Source organism: Amia ocellicauda, chromosome 19, assembly GCF_036373705.1.
Source record: "Amia ocellicauda isolate fAmiCal2 chromosome 19, fAmiCal2.hap1, whole genome shotgun sequence".
In the NCBI taxonomy this organism is placed as follows: domain Eukaryota; kingdom Metazoa; phylum Chordata; class Actinopteri; order Amiiformes; family Amiidae; genus Amia; species Amia ocellicauda.
Window position 1 is genome coordinate 787,873 of NC_089868.1, and position 20,280 is coordinate 808,152.

The 20,280-nt window shown below is 43.1% G+C and overlaps 1 protein-coding gene across 1 annotated transcript in view; it reads right to left on the reverse strand.

The window, feature by feature from the left end:
• Positions 1 to 17,583, reverse strand: part of qsox1 (quiescin Q6 sulfhydryl oxidase 1) — a 38,289-nt gene extending 20,706 nt beyond the window's left edge. The window contains exons 1-8 of the mRNA XM_066692630.1: positions 16,921 to 17,583; positions 14,917 to 15,017; positions 11,376 to 11,424; positions 10,092 to 10,194; positions 8,489 to 8,579; positions 7,973 to 8,118; positions 3,649 to 3,783; positions 2,886 to 3,015 (exon numbers count right to left, since the gene is read on the reverse strand). Coding sequence (XP_066548727.1) covers positions 2,886 to 3,015; positions 3,649 to 3,783; positions 7,973 to 8,118; positions 8,489 to 8,579; positions 10,092 to 10,194; positions 11,376 to 11,424; positions 14,917 to 15,017; positions 16,921 to 17,209 — 1,044 coding nt within the window. The 5' untranslated portion in view covers positions 17,210 to 17,583. The remainder of the gene's footprint in view (positions 1 to 2,885; positions 3,016 to 3,648; positions 3,784 to 7,972; positions 8,119 to 8,488; positions 8,580 to 10,091; positions 10,195 to 11,375; positions 11,425 to 14,916; positions 15,018 to 16,920) is intronic.
• Positions 17,584 to 20,280: the final 2,697 nt, after the last annotated feature.

Consider the following 20,280-nt stretch of genomic DNA (forward strand, 5'->3'; position numbering starts at 1 on the left):
TCGACAGTTTATCCAGCACATTAACATGCATCCAGTACAATGAGACACCTCATGAAAACCACAGACTCCCACCAGAGATCAACTGCTTCTGGGGATGGAGATTTTCAAATTGAACTGTATTCCATCACCCGAGTTAGTGACAGCTTACGTGCTTAATTATTCAATTAATCCAATTCAAGTAATGTGACATTAATGTAATATTTAGAAGTTAGTAAATAGAAGCCCTCTGGTTCTAGGTTTCATCTAGAGATTATACTGTATACTGCCTTCGAGATTAGGTAGTACAGATTTGCATGTTTTAGTGCTCACACAATTTGCTGTCCGTACAAGGTGAGAAACGACAGCAGTGTTTCCTGTTCTAGAGGACTGAGGCAATTGCAATGGTTGCTCTATTATCTAAAACCTGTTTTGGGAATACACCCCAATCATACAGAAGTGGTATTGCATTGTGTGTCGGTATAATGACTCAATATCAATTAAAACCTCTTTGCACCAAGAGTTAACAAGGAAATTAATCCTCAGGCCCAGAAACCCCCTTCCACAAACCTCTCAAACAAACACTATAGCATGCTGTGTAAATCTTCCTCCAACACAAACAGTGGCTTAAACTGATTATAATTTGGCTCTGATTGCAATGGAGTACAGGTTTTAACATGATGATATTCTATTTCTTGTCCTGAGTTTCCAAACAGGGTTCACCCACAACAGTGACGTCCCTGCCGAATCATTACAGACTGACTCGAACATCAGCAGCTCCCGGTGAGCCAGAGCATTGGCCTGTGTGTCTGTATTCACTGGTGTCCCGCCTGGCTAGACTCCCAGCTCTCGTGTCCTCTGCTAAATACACTCCGTGACGGGGCTAAACATCCTTTGTTTAGACAGGCCGTGCGTCTAATTGAAATCTCGGACACGCGTCGATACTATGAGTAGCTGGAGTCCCTGAAGCCCACGGTGAAGCCAGCCAGCCGGACAGTTAAAAGTTCCACAGGGAGCAGAGATATTGACAGGACAAACTGGAGATAATGGGGGGGACGGCCTAAACCCCCTCCCGAGAGAGTTCATGACAATCATGGAGATGGAAGTGGGAGGAGGGGCGGTTGTGTGGAGCCAATAGGGAAGAGCCTGGAGAGGTCAATGTCCTGAGCCTAATTAAAAACATACCTGTTTGTGGTCTACACATATGCACTGTAATCAAGACTGGGAGGCGGGGGAGGAGAGAAATGAACATGCTAATAAACCCAGTCTAAATCAATAGTGGATTTTCGATTTTGTATTATTAAAATGAAAACTAATCTGGCTGAGCAAACTACTGATTAGCACTACTCTTCTGTGCATATGAAACCTGTAACATACATACATACAGACATTCAGCTGTAAACGAAATCAGTAACTTCCTTCACTGGAAACGGTTGTGGAGAATGATTTAGTTTGTTGAACATCGATTGGGTGCAGAGAGAACCGTCAGCTCGTTCAACTGAGGACAGGGGGTTGTAAACTTTGGACTCTCATTCCATTCCTCTGTATGACTACAATTGTGATTCCACTTATTTTAGATTATAAAATTATTGTTTTTACAAATTTTCACCACAGAATTGTCTCAAAGGTTTTTGTAGCATTATGATTTCTGATTATATAGCAACTACATTCATTTAGAAAATGTTTATCTGCCAATTTCCTTTCATAATAATCGAAGCCACTGGTAGGACACAGATTAGCGCACACCTCCCAGCCAAGAGGTAGAAACAAAACCGCTAAGCTGGGAGCAAAATGCCATAATATAACTGAGTACAAATGACCAATGGCCATTTCACAAACAAAGTACGTTTACTAGGGGCCAAAGCTGCTTTTGTTAGGGGGTGATTATATAGATCATCAAGGCAGGCTAAGGATCTTCAAGCAAATTATCATAATATTCAGCCAAAAATAAATAGCAAAACAGACAAATGTGCCAGTCAGTAGCTAGTGAAAGCATGCTGTCTCCCTCTGGTGGTCACTCTCAACAGCTACACCGGCAAGACTCAAACTCACCCAATACAGACAATTCAAATGTTTTGCAATCCGTGACACTATACTGGGCAGAAAAGCCAATAGCCAAGAAGATACGAATAACAATCTTCTAGAGCCCCAGATTTACATCTACACTGTGGTTGATCAAATCAGCATTTCCACCCAGTCTGAAAAGCACAACAAAAGGATGCTCTCCAAGATCCAAAAAGCTTTCGGCCTTCAGTCAACACAATCACATTTAAGGCTAGGCCGAATTAGAAGTCCCACCGGCAAATCTCAAATTATGAAGTTGTACCCTATTGCATTTTGCTTATTAAATAGTAGAAAGCGACTTCTAGAAATAAATGAAAGTGACAGGGAACAGATGTGTTCTTTGCATTTCGTGGGTAGGTCTAAGTTTTACTGTCTAGACCTCTGTCTGACAGTGAGGCGCTAGAAAGCAGGGTTGGGGGGTCTCAGGACTGGATCAATGAGAAGTGCAAGTTATTACAAGAAACAGTATGATACACTAGTGTCTTAAGCTGTGAACTGCGCAGATGGCAAAGATGCTTGTATGCAAACCCAATTCTTTTTTTCCATGGTCTGCCCTTCTTTCTTAGGTCATGTTTGCAAGTGTGAAGTGAAAACCGCTCAAGTGGTTTCAAATTGTTTTGCTCCACAATCAGTGTCTTATACAGCTCTTTAACTCATGATCTGCAGACTCAGGCTAACACTGTATGAATAACGAACATAATTAGCCTGGTTGTAGCTGTGTGAGTCCAGCTGCTTACATTTCACTCGTGGGCTTTGAAACAATACGTCATCATAAGAGGATCCTGTTCTCAGGAGCCTAGAAGGTCATTCCAGGCCCTGCTCTCCAGCGCTGGGTCTCCACTCACCTTGGCCAGGACAGAGATGTATCGCTTGAGGGCCTGCAGGGAATCTGTGCTGATCTGGGGGTGTCCGGCCACCTCCATGCGCAGGGAGTAGTGCAGCGCCGACTCCAGGTCTGCCATGTACACCCGCCTCCTGCCAACACAGCACAGCTCACTGCGCGCCTCTCTACAGCAGGGCTCACTTAAACCACAGCATCTTATCAACTGGGGGGTCAATAATGAGATTCACAGTGAAGAGCTGAGGTGCCGTGAGAATCTCAGGACCCAAACTGTTCACCCCCGTGTCACAGCACCTCCACACAACACACCGAGACCTGCAAACCCCACGTTTACTCATTTTCCAAGAAATACATGGTTATCTGCACATGGCAGTACTGTGTTACAGACCAGAAATGGAAGAACAAAAACAACTAAAGCCAATCCAAGTTTAATACACAGCTCTGTCTGTTGAGCACGCTGCTGGAGGGGAGTCCATATAGAGACTGTGACGGGGGCTTCTTTGAACAGGGATACATTTATTTCCTATTTCCAGTGAAAAGGAGACAAAGCTGTGGAAAGGCTGCAACCTCCCAGTAGGTTGAATTAAAGATAGAAGAGAAAAACAGCAGCTCCTCTAAACGAACACTTTGACTTTGAATGTTTGAAGGTGCTGTGTGTAACGTCCCTCACCCAGGGTATGGAGGACTAAGGGGGCATCTTAACTACAGCGGTTTTCTGTGCTGCCCACAGACTTCACTGTGTGTCCGAGCTCTGTCCTGCTCCTTACCTGTTGAACTCCCTCCACTCCTGGTTAGTGGCATTGGCGACCAGGGTTACAGTGCCCTGCTGTGGCTTTCCCGCCCGCCGCACCGTAGGCAGTCGCTGGAGGACGTAGGAGTAGAACGTGCGCGCCTCCACGTGCCTGGGGAGGACAGCAAGGGAGCAGCATTAACCGCAGGGCTCCTTCCTCGGGAAAAACTGCCTTTTCACAACGAGGCAGGTGTCCTGGTCTCATTCAAGGAGGGGCAGCTCTGGAGAAAGCCCTGCTGAAGTCAGTGATGAAACTAAGCTGGCAGTGTGCATTATAGCTCGATACAAAACCTAGAACATGACCACAGACCACCGAGATGGGGAAAGCTGCTGCAAGTGAAGAGCGATATGTGAAACACAGGCACTGTTGTATGCCAACACAAAAATGTTTAATTCCCCGCCACCCCCCCCTCCGGATTTGCCTATATTGCCCACGGCTCAGCGCGACAGGTAGGCCACAGCTTAATCAGTCTGCGTTCATCGCCGCTCTGCTTTTCAACAGATGGCAGTGGGAGATATCATCATAGATAATTTTCCCCTCCACCGCCCCTGGCAATGAAAACGCTACACTTTGTTTTCCTGTCTCTGCCCAACAGCGAGAGGAGGCGAGAGAGAGGAGAGAAACAAGGCCTTCACCTGCAACTGTAGCCTGGGACTCCATTACACTTGACTAGGGCCTATTCATCCCTGGCAGTCCCCAGAGCACAGCGGCACACTGGTGGGGGGAGCAGAGGGACTGTGTTCACCTGGGAGCCCGTGTGTGACAGCTCCATGACCCAGAGTATCAATCATCCATTCACACGGAGAGGCTGCCATCTGCCATCGTGCGTTTCTGGGCCATTTGGCAGGTGAGCCGCAGTAAAAGGCTGGCTTTGTTTTCAAGCAACAGATTAAAAATCTTTTCCCTCCTGTACACTCCCCAAAAATAAAATAAACCAGTCATAAATCATTTTTGCATGTGTGAAGTGAAAACACTTTTTGGTGCCAAGTTATTAAAATTAAAAGGCAAAAAAAAAACTTGACTTATTCATAAGGTAGGGAAGCTTCATTTTGGTAACAAGCAAGAAAGCCTGTTAACTATGAATAATTGCCTGCATTATAATTCCACAATCAACACACACACACACACACACACACACACACACACACACACACACACACACACACACACAAAACAAACCTGTCCTAATTAGAAAACGATTTAAAGGAAGTCATTTGTACCCAACAGATATGTTACAATCATACAAAGAATTAACTGTTTATAGATTGTAACCACACGATTAAAGGAAAACCTGCCAAACTACTGCAGGTTTCTTGCACAATGGCTTGTTGACTGCCTTTCCCACAAAATATAGCACACATTGATGGTATATTTGAGGACGTTTGGGGCTTTTTTACATTTTGTTTCGAAAGTATTAACCACTTCAACTCCAGATTAAAAACCCTTCCCAGGTACCAGCTTTTGAAAATAATGATAATAATGTCTGAAATGGTTAAAAATGTAAATATATGATGAATGAAATACAAAAACATAATGAACCAAAATAGTTTTCCATTAACCATTTACGCTCCCGTGTACTACATATCCATGTTCAGTAAAGAGAACAAAGAAAACAACGCCAATGCAATATAAATAACTTTAGTTTACAATATTATACATTAAAATAAATCCCTAACTTTTGTAATAATAAAAACAATAAACAATACAATAAAACACAATTAAACGAAACACTGAAACACAAATACAGATGATACGCAACACACTGGAACTCATGAACATAATGAACAATACACTGAAACGCTATAATAAACAATGAACAGTAATTATCAACTAAAACTCAAATCACTATCAAACCCTGTGCCATCACTGGCATGCTCTGTGCCATTTATTGAAATGTTCATTACAATAAACTTGGAAGACTGCTACCGGGATCTGCGCAGCATTGTGATGGATCTGGCTGCGCAGACTCTGCTTCATTGCCTTCCATTCAGCACTGTTATGAATGCATTATGTCACAGCACTGTATAGCTTTTTCAAAAAATTACATAACTAAAACTAAACAAGTACAACTAACAATAATAATATAAAACTCAGTGTATATAGTGGTAAAAGGTGAATGTAGGGCTGTGCGATATGACGATATATATCGTATGACGATAGAAAAAGGTCTATCGTTTCATATTATGCTATATCGTTTATATCGTAGTGTCGCAAACTGCAATCTTTAGGCAGTATTTTTCGTCATTAGGACGCTTTGTGTTCTTCCCGGTTCTTCCACACGTGCTGGATGCGGCAAGAATTGAGCCTCAGAAACAGACAGACAAGAGGAGAGAGAAGAGACACAATAACCAACACAAGCAAGAGACACTTTAATGCGCAAGCGCACACGGTCCGCCCCGCTCTCGTCGCCGGGCTAAACTCGATCTGCCAGCACCCCCCACCCCCGCTAATTTAGACTGATATAATTTGTATAACATTAATAATAACGTTTGTTTGCATTTTAATCAATTGGAAAGCAATGCAAACACATGCAGAAAGTATCGTTTTATTTTTATTAAGATGGTGAAGTGGTTCAACAGTTGTATTATTATTAATATAACTATTTTGTATTAACGTGTGCTGTACTTGTAAGCAGAATCGAGACGACAGTCAGAAAGAAATGTCTCTGTCTAGCAGATGTTAATGCGCCACTGTAAACCCGGCTGTGCTAAATCTACCTTAATCTGCACCTTACAACGCATGTGTTGCGTGATCACTGTTACTTGTGTTATTGTGGTTATGTGGCAGTAAATCATACTGTGTATATGTATATATGTGCTCTGAGGAAGATAAGTCGAAACGCGTAAGCATTATGATGTTCACTTTCTCTAATAAATAATTTTCGAGACATCTGTGAATATGGACTGTTTTTAGACGGGAGCTGCTGTACCATCCTAATATAATATGCATAATTGTTCTATATAAAATCCCTGGGATAAGGAACCCCGCATTTAAGATTTATTAAAACTATTGTAACGTCAGCTTTTAAAGTTATGTATATGTGTGTGTGTGTATATATATATATATATATATATATATATATATATATATATATATAGATAGATATATAGATATAATTTATATATCCCATAACAACATAACACACGTAATAGTAATCACACACCACTTGCACTGTAATGTGTTGCATTCTGCATATATTTACCATGACAGCCTGCATGTAGTATTTGTTAGTTTTGCTTATTGAAGGATTAACGAAATACTTGTAGTTTGAATGTTTTTGGTCTTATTTTGTGGCTTGATTGGATGAAAACAAGAAATAGAGATATATATCGTGTATCGCCCAAACTTCTAAAAATACCGAGATATTATTTTTAAGTCATATCGCCCAGCCCTAGGTGAATGGATTGTCGGAATATACACAAGACTTCTAGACCCGCACAGGTACACTGGAAGCTCTAAACGAACGAAACCTGAAACGGCAGACAAAGAAGCCACTGACAGAAACTTGACGTAGGCATGGTACTGTGTGAGGGTTTTCATTTGACCTATGTGCGGACGTCATGGTGCTGAAGTGGTTAAAATGTTTTTAACTGGCTTTTTGAATATTTACATTTTTGTGATGGCAAACTAGGGACAAAAAGGCTTTGAAAACACAGTTGGCAAAACCATCCATTTTAAGATAAAACTGATAAATATTGACATTAAAAGAAGGAATAGTGAAGTACAGCACACAGGCATGGAGTATGTCTGAATAAACTAATGTGGGATAAAGGCCTTTTAACATACACAGCCATGAAAAATAATCAGAACTCTATAAAACAGAAGCTGAAGTAAATCCTGGCGATGCACTGAAATGCACAGAACCTGTTATGGTTTAGATGCAATAATGCTAAACTGGCGCATGCAGGTCTAGAGCATGTGGTGCTGGGACTGCAACCAGGGCTGAGAAAAGAAGGGTGTGAAATGAAAGCAACATCGGTGGCTGTGCAGATTCAGATTTGTCATCGCCTCATTCAAAATGGGATGGAAATGGCATGAGTAGAGGCATCTCAGCATGCGGCTGTGTGGGAGTCGCTCTCCCTGTGTCTTGAAACCCTCAGAGGCTGTCTTTAAGGCCCAATGCAGGGATATTTTGGTTTTAGTTTACAGACTGAAAATGTTCCAATTCTTCCTGTATCTTGGATCAGGTTGTATTGTTTCCCAGTGAAATGGTGGGTGTCTATAGAAGTGACTTAGCTCCTGGGCAATGTCAGAGGTGCAAAAGATCCTGGGTGTGGTCTGGTGGGGCAGGGGCACTTACACATTGAGCCTGGCGAAGGTCCCGTTGGCGTAGTAGAGGTAGCAGGAAGGGAAGTCTGTGACGGCCATCTTGGAGACCAGGCCCTGCTCGGTGTTCAGCACCCTCCTCACCGCGATGTTCTCGTACTGCAACAGATCCAGCGTGACCTGAGGGGACACCTCACTGTCAGCAGCCCGTCTTCAGCCTCCCGACCACCACACCCTCACGTCACACTCAGCCCCGGGATCTCTCCACACAGCCTGTGCAGCGTCCTTACCATTCACAAGTTTTACACTATGCTCTCATGTGACACACCTTTACCCACCTTTACTACACTGGACCAGGGCAATACCATGGCATGCTACGTTAAATAATGTTTATTTCCTCATAATAAACATAATTTAACAATAAATTCTGTTACAGTAAAAATCAAGTCAAGATAGTAGATAGTAGCATCATTTTGATCAGAATCACTGACTACCCTGACTAATATACACCAAGTTCAGTTTCTCCGTTTGTCGTTGTTCCCGGGCTCACCTCTCGACCCACATATGAATCTGCCGTCTCAAAGATGAGCGCCAGGTAGCCCCCATTGGTTGTTTCCCAATAGTTGTCGATCTCGGCCTCACTGGAGAAGAAACAGAAGCACACAGATGACTGGAAAGCATTCACTGAACAAACTCGAGCTGCGACACCTCCCGAGTCCATCCCATTCCACTGTACCTCATTCCTGAACGCTCTGCTGGATACTGTCGGAGAGGCTTCTGCCCCACTTGGTATTAGAGAAACGCAACACTGAAGCAGCTTGCTGGGAAAACCCAGGGTAATCAACAGCCATTTCACTTTCCTTTGACTCAATGAACAGACCCTTTCAAAATGCAGTGGTGCCTCTTCCCTGGACTGTGAATTATTATTAAGTTTTTATGTCTTTATCCAAGGCCAGTTATATGCTTTCCCCTCCTAAACCAGCCTACAATGTACTAGATGTGCACTACACTTAGTAGTGTAATTAACCAGCCACCAGCTGACATCCACTAATGATTAACGACGTGTCCTTAACAAATGCTACACCATTCCCATATGTTCACACTGTCTAAATGTATAATCCAATGCTTTGTTAATGAATCATTTAGGAACTGCACGTACAGAATTAAAAGTGTTACAGTGGGTTACAGGAAGTCCAGTGCGGCCCTCAGACCTCAGTTTCAGGAGTTCCACGAAACACAGAACGAATGTTTTCAACAAAGTCTGCTATAACTCGCCCTTCTTTTCATTTCCTGTATGGCTGATGTCAGCACGATAAACACTGTGGCTGTGGGAGGAAGCACCCGACTGCGTGTGTTTCGGACGATACTGAGAGAGAGGAAGAGTTTTGCAGTGATCGAGAATGAACGGGAAATTACTACCTCCAGGCCTTGAAATGCACAGGTTTTGAACTCTGCTTTGAGTAGATTTTGAAGAAAACATCAAAGCTTAAACCTTGGATTAATTAAGTAACAGAGTGAGACTGAAACAAAAAACAGAAAACAGTTGCCCTGAAATACTGGGGATAACCATATTCTGTTTTGGGGGACCATTTTACAGAGTATATGAGAGTAAAACCCAATCCAACATCAAGAGTATAGTAGATTACTATAGCCCTTTTACCATTGAGATATGATCTACATAATACACTGTTTGTGAGCAAGGTGATACTTGCAGTTATTGCCCAAGCAGCTGCAGCAGCAGTGTTAAAAACTATGGTCAACACAGACAAGTATAGCTCTGTTCACGCAGGTAATAGCTCTTATTACTGTTTTCATTGTTGCTGATGTATTGAAAAATGCACACACAAAAATACATATACGTACACTCAATTTTGAAAGTCAGCTATATATTTTTCATTACAACAATTCCTACTGTAGAAGAACAAAACAAGAATGGTGTATTTAGGAATGCACTATGTTACTTCTGTGTTTTTGAGGAAAATTGTCACTGTTTTTCTACCTTTGGTGTCCTAGTCAAAACAGTGGCCTTCAAATGGACAGAACGGAGCCTGGGACCTGGAGTTTGCCCCCTCCCGTTTGGCGCGACTGTGGGTGCGAGCCGGGGGATGCAGTCGGACTCCAGGCTCAGTGTGAATAGGAGGGCCGAGTCCTACCTGGCTGGCTCGAGGGGCGGGCAGGCGGGGGGCCAGGTGTGTCCGTGTGACTCCAGGAGGTCAATGACTTGCTGCCGCAGCCCCTTCACATCACTAGAGACACCTGCGGAGCAGACGGGAGGGAAGGGGACTCTGAACTTTCAACCTACTTAGAGTATTGTGACCCATTCACAGCTAGAGAGTTTGCGTTAAAAAACTTTAGAAAACGTCTGTTCTAAGACTGACATCAACCCTTTCCCAGATTGTTAAGCCTCCTTACAACCCTAGACAGTCCCGGCAGGTTTCACAGATAAAGCATGGAATCACCACTTCATAAAGAGGAGAAACATTTTGTTCTGATCAATGAAGCAGGTGACTTAATATATGAATTAATTTTGAAGCTCCACTTGGAAAATGTCTCAAGCATTTTAAGACAAGTGGGATTTTCATTTTAATTTTGATGTGGTTTTATTGTTTTTGATTTGTATTTAACAGTCAATGCAGCATACGACCTTCATCACTAAAGGAAATTAAATGAATCCACTAAGAATATTCACTTAAATTTCCTGCAATTTCAGAGCTCTACCACTTTTTACACCATTTTCAGAGTTGTTTTAACAAAGTCAAGTGTATTCTATAAATGTTGTCATGAAAACTGAGGTATATCAAAATGAATTCATATCTTGCTTATCCAGTGTCTGAAATACTAATCTTTTACTTTACTCCTTTCAGCAACCAGCACTCCATCCCAAAGAAAAGTGGAATTAAAGAAGTTTACACAGAAACATCAGGATGGCTCATGTATAGGAATTGAAGTGCTTTATTTGTATTTACAATTGCAGAGCTCCTCTTGTACAACTGTCAATTTTGTGTGGATCACCAATAATTCATCTTGGCAGGGTGGTGGCTAAATTATAACGCGAGGCTACAGCTGAGCTGCTGCTGTGCTTGTCTCGCTAACCACAGTGTGTGTGGCTGGAACGAACAGGGCCCACTGCTAATTACAGCCTACTGTAGTCGCCCCATAAGGGATAAAGGAACATTTTAAGACAATGGCTATGGCATTAAACGTATAAAAAACTGAGGAGAAAAAATAATAAATAAATAAGTAAATAAATCAAAACACTGATGCTCAAAACTGCACTATAGGGGTGGGATACAACACTCCTTTCTGGGGCTGAACTGGGGTTTTCATGAATCATGAATCACCGCTGCACCATTATTACACTAACACCATAGTGTGGCAGCGGGTTTGTCATTTTGAAGACAACGATAACAAATAATCATATAACACATGCTACTTACCTTCAACTAGCTCTCCCTTGGATCCGGGCTTTGAGTAAGCATGGAAAAACTGCAGGAGAGATGCATGAAGAAACAAATCATTAGGCTTCCAGATTAACAGATGAGGTGGGGGGGGGGTATTTGGGATTCGGGAGCCCTGTGACACTACTCCACAGGATAGACAAGGCTGGATTTATTTACTACTATAACAAATATTGACTATTGACAGACTATTGTGGTTTGCATTGTATAAAAAAGGTATTTATTATACCCAGCCACACTGTTGATTCTTTGGATCCTTAAAGAGATGAGTGCTATTCTAGAATCAGACACTAGGTACCAAATCAGTATGACGTTCTTCTTATGTTTCCATGTATAATGTGACAGGGCACAGACAAAGAGCTCTTGGTCCGTTAGCCTGCTAAAGCGCCCCGGCTGAAAAGGAATAGCCTCCTTTCACTTCAAACGCAATTATTAATAACTAAAGCAAACTAACAGACAGGACATTGCTACACAATCAGCTGTTTCGTAGTCAACATCTATACATCGCTTGTGCATAGGTCTGGTTCTGAAATTGTTACTGCACTCTTTATTGAAATACATTCCCTCCTTTAGGTGTACTACTGTTGCCCAGGTCATTTACTATATGACAGACAAGATCAAGTTACACTGTATCAAACACCATAATAAGCATTCTTTGCTTGGAAGGGTCGCACATGCTTCAAATTCCACACATCCAGTCATTATTTAAGGATGCATAAACAAGGAGAGCCCTAGCAATCAGGAATTTAGGATGAAACTTCAAGCCCTGCCAAACATTTTAAGAACTACAAATCATCCTTATAAATCGCTCAGCTGCATTGTGTTTCCTTTTAGATTTTAGTATCCACTATATTTTGGCAGCTGAAGGTTATGTAACAGAACTTTTGCAAATGTGAAAATAAAAAGCCACGGGTTGGGTCTGAAGTCATGTTCTACACTCGCCCCTCCATTACTGTAACCACACAGGCAGCGCTGAGGCCTGGCATATCTCTAAAGAGCTGAACATTAAAAGTGCCCTTGCTTTGAAAACAGCCAACATCAGGACAGCTACCGTAAGAGATGCAACAGCCGGGGCGAAAACCACTTCCCCTGTCAACAGCCACAACCAACAGATCACAATCAGCGTGTGACTTGGAAGAGATGAAGTCAACACTGAGGACAGCAACAGCGTTCGCGGCACTGTGGAGGTAGAGGGAAAAACACACACGAAAAACAGTGTGTAAGCATGAGTCCCCTTCATGGATGGGGAAATTATTTGTAGTCACCCTCAGTACAGGGAGGAGGATAAAAAAAAAAAAAACATTTGTTACCGAACAATTCAATGTAACTAAAAGGAGCAGTTGTCTACATATCTGTCACAACTTTATATGAAGACGCACTTTATAAATAAAGACAATCTGGATAGACAAAGGATCGAAGGAGATCGCAGTAGATGGGAGAGTAACATGACCATGACAAAGTGTGGCTAACTACAGGCTTTTAGAAATGCAATGAAAAGTAAAACAGTGCAACCCCACATTACTCCTTTCAGACTGATCATTATTCTTCTACTTTAGACTTGGAAGTGGCAATTCCCTTCAGCTCCTTCAGTGAATATAACTTGGATCCCAAATATGATCCCAAATGTTTAATTTTATCTTACAAACAACCACCGAGCTATGCCAGTGCATTCAATTAAACCATACCTTTACCAATGGCATTCACTGTAACAATAAAAGCAGGTGACCCCCACCTTTCATCCAAAACTCCCCGTTCCCCTTCATTTGAAAAACCACTCAGAGAAGAACCTGAATTAAGAAGCATATTTATAGATTCACTGTGATGTGGGACAGTGCCCTGTCTAGAAGCCTAATCACAATGTATGGGATGGGACTGCGAGTAGAAATAGTAATCAGCCTACACACACACACACAGACACATGCGCGCACATTACTTAATTTAACTGTATATTGCTTTGTTAGTTAAATTAAGGATTCAATTAAGCAATTAAGACCTCAGTTGGAACAAAAACCAGCAGGGCAGGGGGTACTCCAGGACTGGTTTGAAAACCACTGACTTTCAAGATAACGTGACAGAAGTCTGGCTTTTTCCATTCCTCGAAGCAATCTCAAAGTCCATCTGACTAAATTATCATAGAATATAGCCTGACTTAAATTATCAGATTAACTGAATCAGGTTGATTAGCCTGATAATTCAGGTTAAACCAGGTATGAGGAACGGGCCCCTGCTCTCCCACATCCAGCTCAAACTTCTCACGCTTCCAGACCCTGCTGGGGGTGCGGTCAGGGCAGCCTGAGCCACAGACCTCCTCTTGCGGCCACACACAGAGATTTAAACAGGCACATACATGCCCTTAGCGTGCTCTGGTTACTACACACCTCATTCCTTGCAAGCTGCACTATGTGCAATTTGCATGACTATACTGATATTGTAATTTTCCAAGCCAATGCATTATTTCATTAAAATAAAAAGGGGTGTATATATGCATTATACATTTACACTGCCTATTACCATTGGAGGCCATTAGGGAACACAATATGACTCATGCTCATGCACATGCTCTTGTCTTTTGGTGCAACACAAATATACCTCCCCATGGTGCATCCATGCCTCAGGATTGAGCAGGTGTGAGTGTGGGGAAATAATGAGGAGAAATACCTACTGAGCATACAGGACAGGGGAGAAATTAAACATGTGTGCAGACACTGGTTTTGAAAGTAGTTTCTTTTTAATTTAATTTTAGTTTCTGTGCTGTTTCAGTGTCTAATACTGCAAATGATGGATATGAATAAGAGGTCCCCAGGAATGTTTTATTTTTATACCTAGAGTTAAGACTTCTTGTGGTAATCAACCTGAATCAACCTGAATGTGGCAGACACTCTGCGGTTCAATGAACAGACGGTCACAACTTCTCCCACAGAAACACCGGGTGTGGTGAGGAGACCTCTAGCAGTTCAAACAATTTCCTGGTTTGAGTTTCAGTTGGATTGACACGGATCATTAGTGCCAATGAGAAGTGCCTTTCATCACAAGTGTACAAAGGGAGGAGATGTTATTTGTATTCGTTTTTCTTTCCTGTGACTGCAAATATGCAAAGAGAGTGAAGAGTCAGAAAAGAGTACGGAGAGCACAGACAGCTCTTCCCAAGTGTCTGAAAACCACCATGGTGATAACACACCAGACTGCAACACTAACACTAAGCCATTGTGTTCTCTTCTCCAATGAAACAGATGAGATTACAGCTCGGTTGGCTGACTGATCTTCATTCTCAAAACAAGATAATTGTTTTCCCTTCGTTGTTGTTAATATTGTTTCAAACAAAAGTTACAAATGAAGACACTGCACTGTGCTCCCCTCCCATGTTATATTATCATTTATTTGGCTGCTGCTTTTATCAAAATGCACTTACAGGGGTATTTAATATTATACATTATTCATTCTATGAAAACATCCCGGATTGGCATTAACATAAGAGTCGGCCCCTTTCCATCATTCACAGCCCCCCTCAGTGTCTCCGTACCTTTATAGTGGGGTATCGGTTAACTCCGAAACGGATGCAGGTGGGCCTGTTGATCTCCTCTGCACAGTCCAAGGCTGCGAGATCCACAGCGGGCTTCCACTCTGGAACACAACACACACAAGAAGACATCCACGACACGGGTGAGACCCAAGAAGACATCCGAGACACAGGCGAGACAGTGTGCAGTGTTGTGTGTGAGGGATGTATCAGTCCCCCCCCTGTGCTATAGCGGTTTGTGCTAGTTGACTTTGGTATCAAACAGAAAACAAATTTGAGCCTTGTGTTCCTGTTAACACTCTTTGCATACATACATGTAACTATAAAAATGCCACATTTTGCACAGTACTTCCTGCGGGTGTAACTCTGCCAACATGGGCCACTGCACACAAACCTGACGGTGCTTTGAAAACTCATCGGTTGCAAGAAAAAGTAAAAGTAAAAGATGTTGTACCCTATTGCTTTTGGATTGATAACAAACATAAAGCAGCTTCTAACAAGAAATGGACACACAAAAAGTATAATAACCTCCTTACTAAGAAGATCATTCAACCTGCTGAAGCATTTGATTTCCTAACTGTATTTCCTTCTAACCTGTGCAAGACTGAAATGAGCCCCAAATATTAAACTGAACTACTGAGCCTGAATGCGGATGTCTGTTACGTAGCGCTTGAATACTGAAGTGGAAGGTGATGCAGCCATCGATCCATTTCATTTACAGTATACAGAGAAACAGTGAATTTACACTGAACATCAGAAAATCTAAAAACTACATGTATGATCAGACTGAAAAAAATGAGCTGCTCCACCAGGGGGCAGCTTACTAATTCTCCCAGCTGTTCAGAGATCCCACCCAGTTCAGGGCTGCAGGTGCAACAGTTACTCTACATTCACTTTCACAAGAGCAGACCTGTGCCTGACGCCACCACTAAACCAGTAACAAGTGGATAATAAGGGTAAGAGAGAGCGATCAAATCCATCCCTTAAGTACCACAACCGCAGAAAAGAACACAAGAAAAACTTTCAAGAAAATATCCCTTCTGGTGATACCAAACATGACACACACAGGGGTGTCTTCAGTTATTGATACGGAGTTTGCTCCCGTTAGCAAGTATCATAGGCAGAATAAACGAGTTGGCACAGGTAGCCCCTCCAGCATCAACACCCATTGGTTCCCAGTGACTCCTGGCAGCCATGCTCTTGACCCATGAAAAAATCTGCAAAACAATTAAGGCTCAGTTCAATCCCTGTGCATAAACACATACAATTAAGCATTTGTCCCCTCAATGAAATGCAACTGCCCACTCAGAAACCACCCCTGGGCACTGCTGCCGAGACCATCCGTGTCAATAAGGCTTCCCCACTCATTTAAGCATCATTACGGATGACTACTGAAAGTTAATCATAGGAAAGGTGGTCAGTATAGACCCCTCTCCTGTCTCAGCAGTTCTTCAATCACTGCCAAGCCCTGCAGCAGCTCTTCAGTGTGTAATGCCAGTCATGCCAGTGGGGGTGGTCGCCCTCTCGGACACCAGCTGGATAGTTTAATAATCATTTGGTACCACACAGGTTATACAATCTGGTGACTGAAACACGACCATGTTTCATAAATAAAGCACGTCTCCTGAAAGACAACTTTTGTTATTCGTTTACGTCTATGTCCCTCTTGCCATTCATGGGTGAGTCCACCTGCCACTCATGTCCAGTCTCAGTGTCCCTCTGAAGCGTGTTAGTGGACGCGTCTCAGCCCTGCACACTGTTCAAGATGCTCACTGTGCAAACCGGCACCCCGTCAGTCTACAGCCTGTCAACAACGCGTGTGCAAAAACGCAACATACGGACTACGAGGAGACCTTTCCATTCACACCAAACACGGACTTTTTGGACAATAAGAACGACGAAGGCAGATCGTGCCCATGCACCCAGCCCGTTTAGAGACCAAAGCCAGCGCAGCAGACACGCACAGGAAGAAAAGTTTCGAAGCCCGAGCTCGCACGGCGCACGGACCTGTGATGTCCCGGGCCAGGCGCTTCCAGACGGGCGCAAAGCCCACGCAGTGTCCGCACCACGACGCGTAGAACTCCAGCAGCAGCGCCCGGGACGAGTTCCCCAGCAGCGCGTCGATGCCGTCGGGGTCCGGCAGCAGCACCTGGTCGCTGGCGGAGTACAGGCCGGCCTCGGCGGGCAGCGGGGACAGCAGCAGCAGCAGCGGCAGCAGCAGCGGCGGCGCGGAGGGGCGAGGGGTCCGGGGCGGCGCGGGGCTTCGAGACGTGGCAGAGCCGCGGTGCTGCGCCATCTTCCGTGTCTGTTTCCCTGCGAACAACAGGCTGCGGCCGGAGCCTCGACCGAGGGATGCAAACTTTGTTTCTCTTCCCCCTCAGATGAGCGGAGAGGAGGAGCCGGAGTCCCTCTCTCTCTCACCGCGAACACTCACTGTCGGTCTGCGCGCTGCACAGGCTGCTCGCGTCTGCTGTTTTGGAAAGCAAACTTTGTATCGATGTATTATTTCATCAAAACACTTTTAGCCACTCGCTCGCAGCTGCCATAACTGTTCGTGAATATCCTGCGTGCCATTGCAACGTCAGATGGTGTGAAGTGTGTTGCAGCTGATCAAACATCGCTGCACTGTTCTGCGCAGATCTGCAGAATCCCCCGATCCCATTGGCGGAGCAGCGCAGACCCGCGGACTTCTGCGCCGCAAACCTGAAAACCGTTCACAGTCGAACCCAAGCACATTTGATTGACCAGCTATTCTGAATAGCAATCATTTCAATGCACTCGTATATTTTACGAGATTATTTTCCGCCTTCCATCAGATAACTATACAAGACACTTTTTTACGTTTCTAACCCGAACAAATATGTACACAAACATGTATCTATAGGAGGTGAATTCGTTTTCTTTAGCTGCACATTTAACAAGGTTTCACGGAAACTTCAGCTGTGAAATGTATTGGCCAGTATGAATTTACTTCCAGTAGCATGTATTTTCTAGAATATAAGTGTATTATGTTGCAATAACTTCTGCATTGTTTCCCCCTCTGTAAAATATCACATTCGTGACTACTCCAAAACTAGAAGCAAAAATAAGGCAAGAGAAATGTTCCACTGGGTAAAATAATGGCTGAAGAAACACCCTTTGTGTGGTTCAAACCGGGCTCTGGTGCCCCCAGGTTAAATCCAGTTTGATTGATGTATATAATAATGTCAGAGGGGCAAATGTTTATTATAGATGCAATTCCATTAGTGGAATAAAGTTGCTGTTCTGTAGTAACAGTGTCACAGTAAGTTGGCTGCCCTGTCAGTACAGCACTAAAGCACGGACATTATACTGTCATTTTTCTGGTTCTTACGGTTTTTCATTTGGGCTGGTAATGGAATATTATATATACACACTCACCTAAAGGATTATTAGGAACACCTGTTCAATTTCTCATTAATGCAATTATCTAACCAACCAATCACATGGCAGTTGCTTCAATGCATTTAGGGGTGTGGTCCTGGTCAAGACAATCTCCTGAACTCCAAACTGAATGTCTGAATGGGAAAGAAAGGTGATTTAAGCAATTTTGAGCGTGGCATGGTTGTTGGTGCCAGACGGGCCGGTCTGAGTATTTCACAATCTGCTCAGTTACTGGGATTTTCACGCACAACCATTTCTAGGGTTTACAAAGAATGGTGTGAAAAGGGAAAAACATCCAGTATGCGGCAGTCCTGTGGGCGAAAATGCCTTGTTGATGATAGAGGTCAGAGGAGAATGGGCCGACTGATTCAAGCTGATAGAAGAGCAACTTTGACTGAAATAACCACTCGTTACAACCGAGGTATGCAGCAAAGCATTTGTGAAGCCACAACACATACAACCTTGAGGCGGATGGGCTACAACAGCAGAAGACCCCACCAGGTGCCACTCATCTCCACCACAAATAGGAAAAAGAGGCTACAATTTGCACAAGCTCACCAAAATTGGACAGTTGAAGACTGGAAAAATGTTGCCTGGTCTGATGAGTCTCGATTTCTGTTGAGACCTTCAGATGGTAGAGTCAGAATTTGGCGTAAACAGAATGAGAACATGGATCCATCATGCCTTGTTACCACTGTGCAGGCTGGTGGTGGTGGTGTAATGGTGTGGGGGATGTTTTCTTGGCACACTTTAGGCCCCTTAGTGCCAATTGGGCATCGTTTAAATGCCACGGCCTACATGAGCATGTCCATCCCTTTATGACCACCATGTACCCATCCTCTGATGGCTACTTCCAGCAGGATAATGCACCATGTCACAAAGGTCGAATCATTTCAAATTGGTTTCTTGAACATGACAATGAGTTCACTGTACTAAACTGGCCCCCACAGTCACCAGATCTCAACCCAATAGAGCATCTTTGGGATGTGGTGGAACGGGAGCTTCGTGCCCTGGAAGTGCATCCCACAAATCTCCATCAACTGCAAGATGCTATCCTATCAATATGGGCCAACATTTCTGAAGAATGCTTTCAGCACCTTGTTGAATCAATGCCACGTAGAATTAAGGCAGTTCTGAAGGCGAAAGGGGGTCAAACACAGTATTAGTATGGTGTTCCTAATAATCCTTTAGGTGAGTGTGTGTGTGTGTATATATATATATATATATATATATATATATATATATATATATATATATGTATGTATGTATGTATGTAAGATGCAAAAACAAATAGTGTTGCCCAATAGCCAAATTTAGATTTTAGTGGTCATTCCAAGCCGAAGGGACATACTCAGAAAGCAGATACTGTCCTTGCATCCTAGAGGTTTCCTGGTGTAAGAAGAGCACTCAGATCTATGTTCAGGAACACAGTTGTGCGTCACAGTCGTTGCAGCAGAACACAGCTGGTTTCCAGTGTCTTCTGCTCCAGTGAAATGTAAACTATTACTCAATGTTTACCTAAAGGGAGAGTGTCCATTTACAAGTTCACATTATGCCACTTGCACTAAATAAACAATACATGATGTTGGAGGAATCTTTAAAACAAATAACACAGTCCTATCAGTAGAAATGTTTATATATACAGTAATGTGCAAAAGGTTTAGGCAGGTGTGAAACAATTCTGTAAAGTAAGAATGCTTTCAAAAATAGACATGTTAATAGATTATATTTATCAATTAACTAAATGCAAAGTGAGTGAACAGACGAAAAATCTACATCTAATCCATATTTGGTGTGACCACCCTTTGCCTTCAAAACCGCATCAATTCTTCTAGGTACACTTGCAAACAGTTTTTGAAGGAACTGGGCAGGTAGGTTGGCCCAAACATCTTGGAGAACTAACCACAGTTCTTCTGTGGATTTAGGTAGCCTCAGTTGCTTCTCTTTCTTCATGTTATCCCAGAC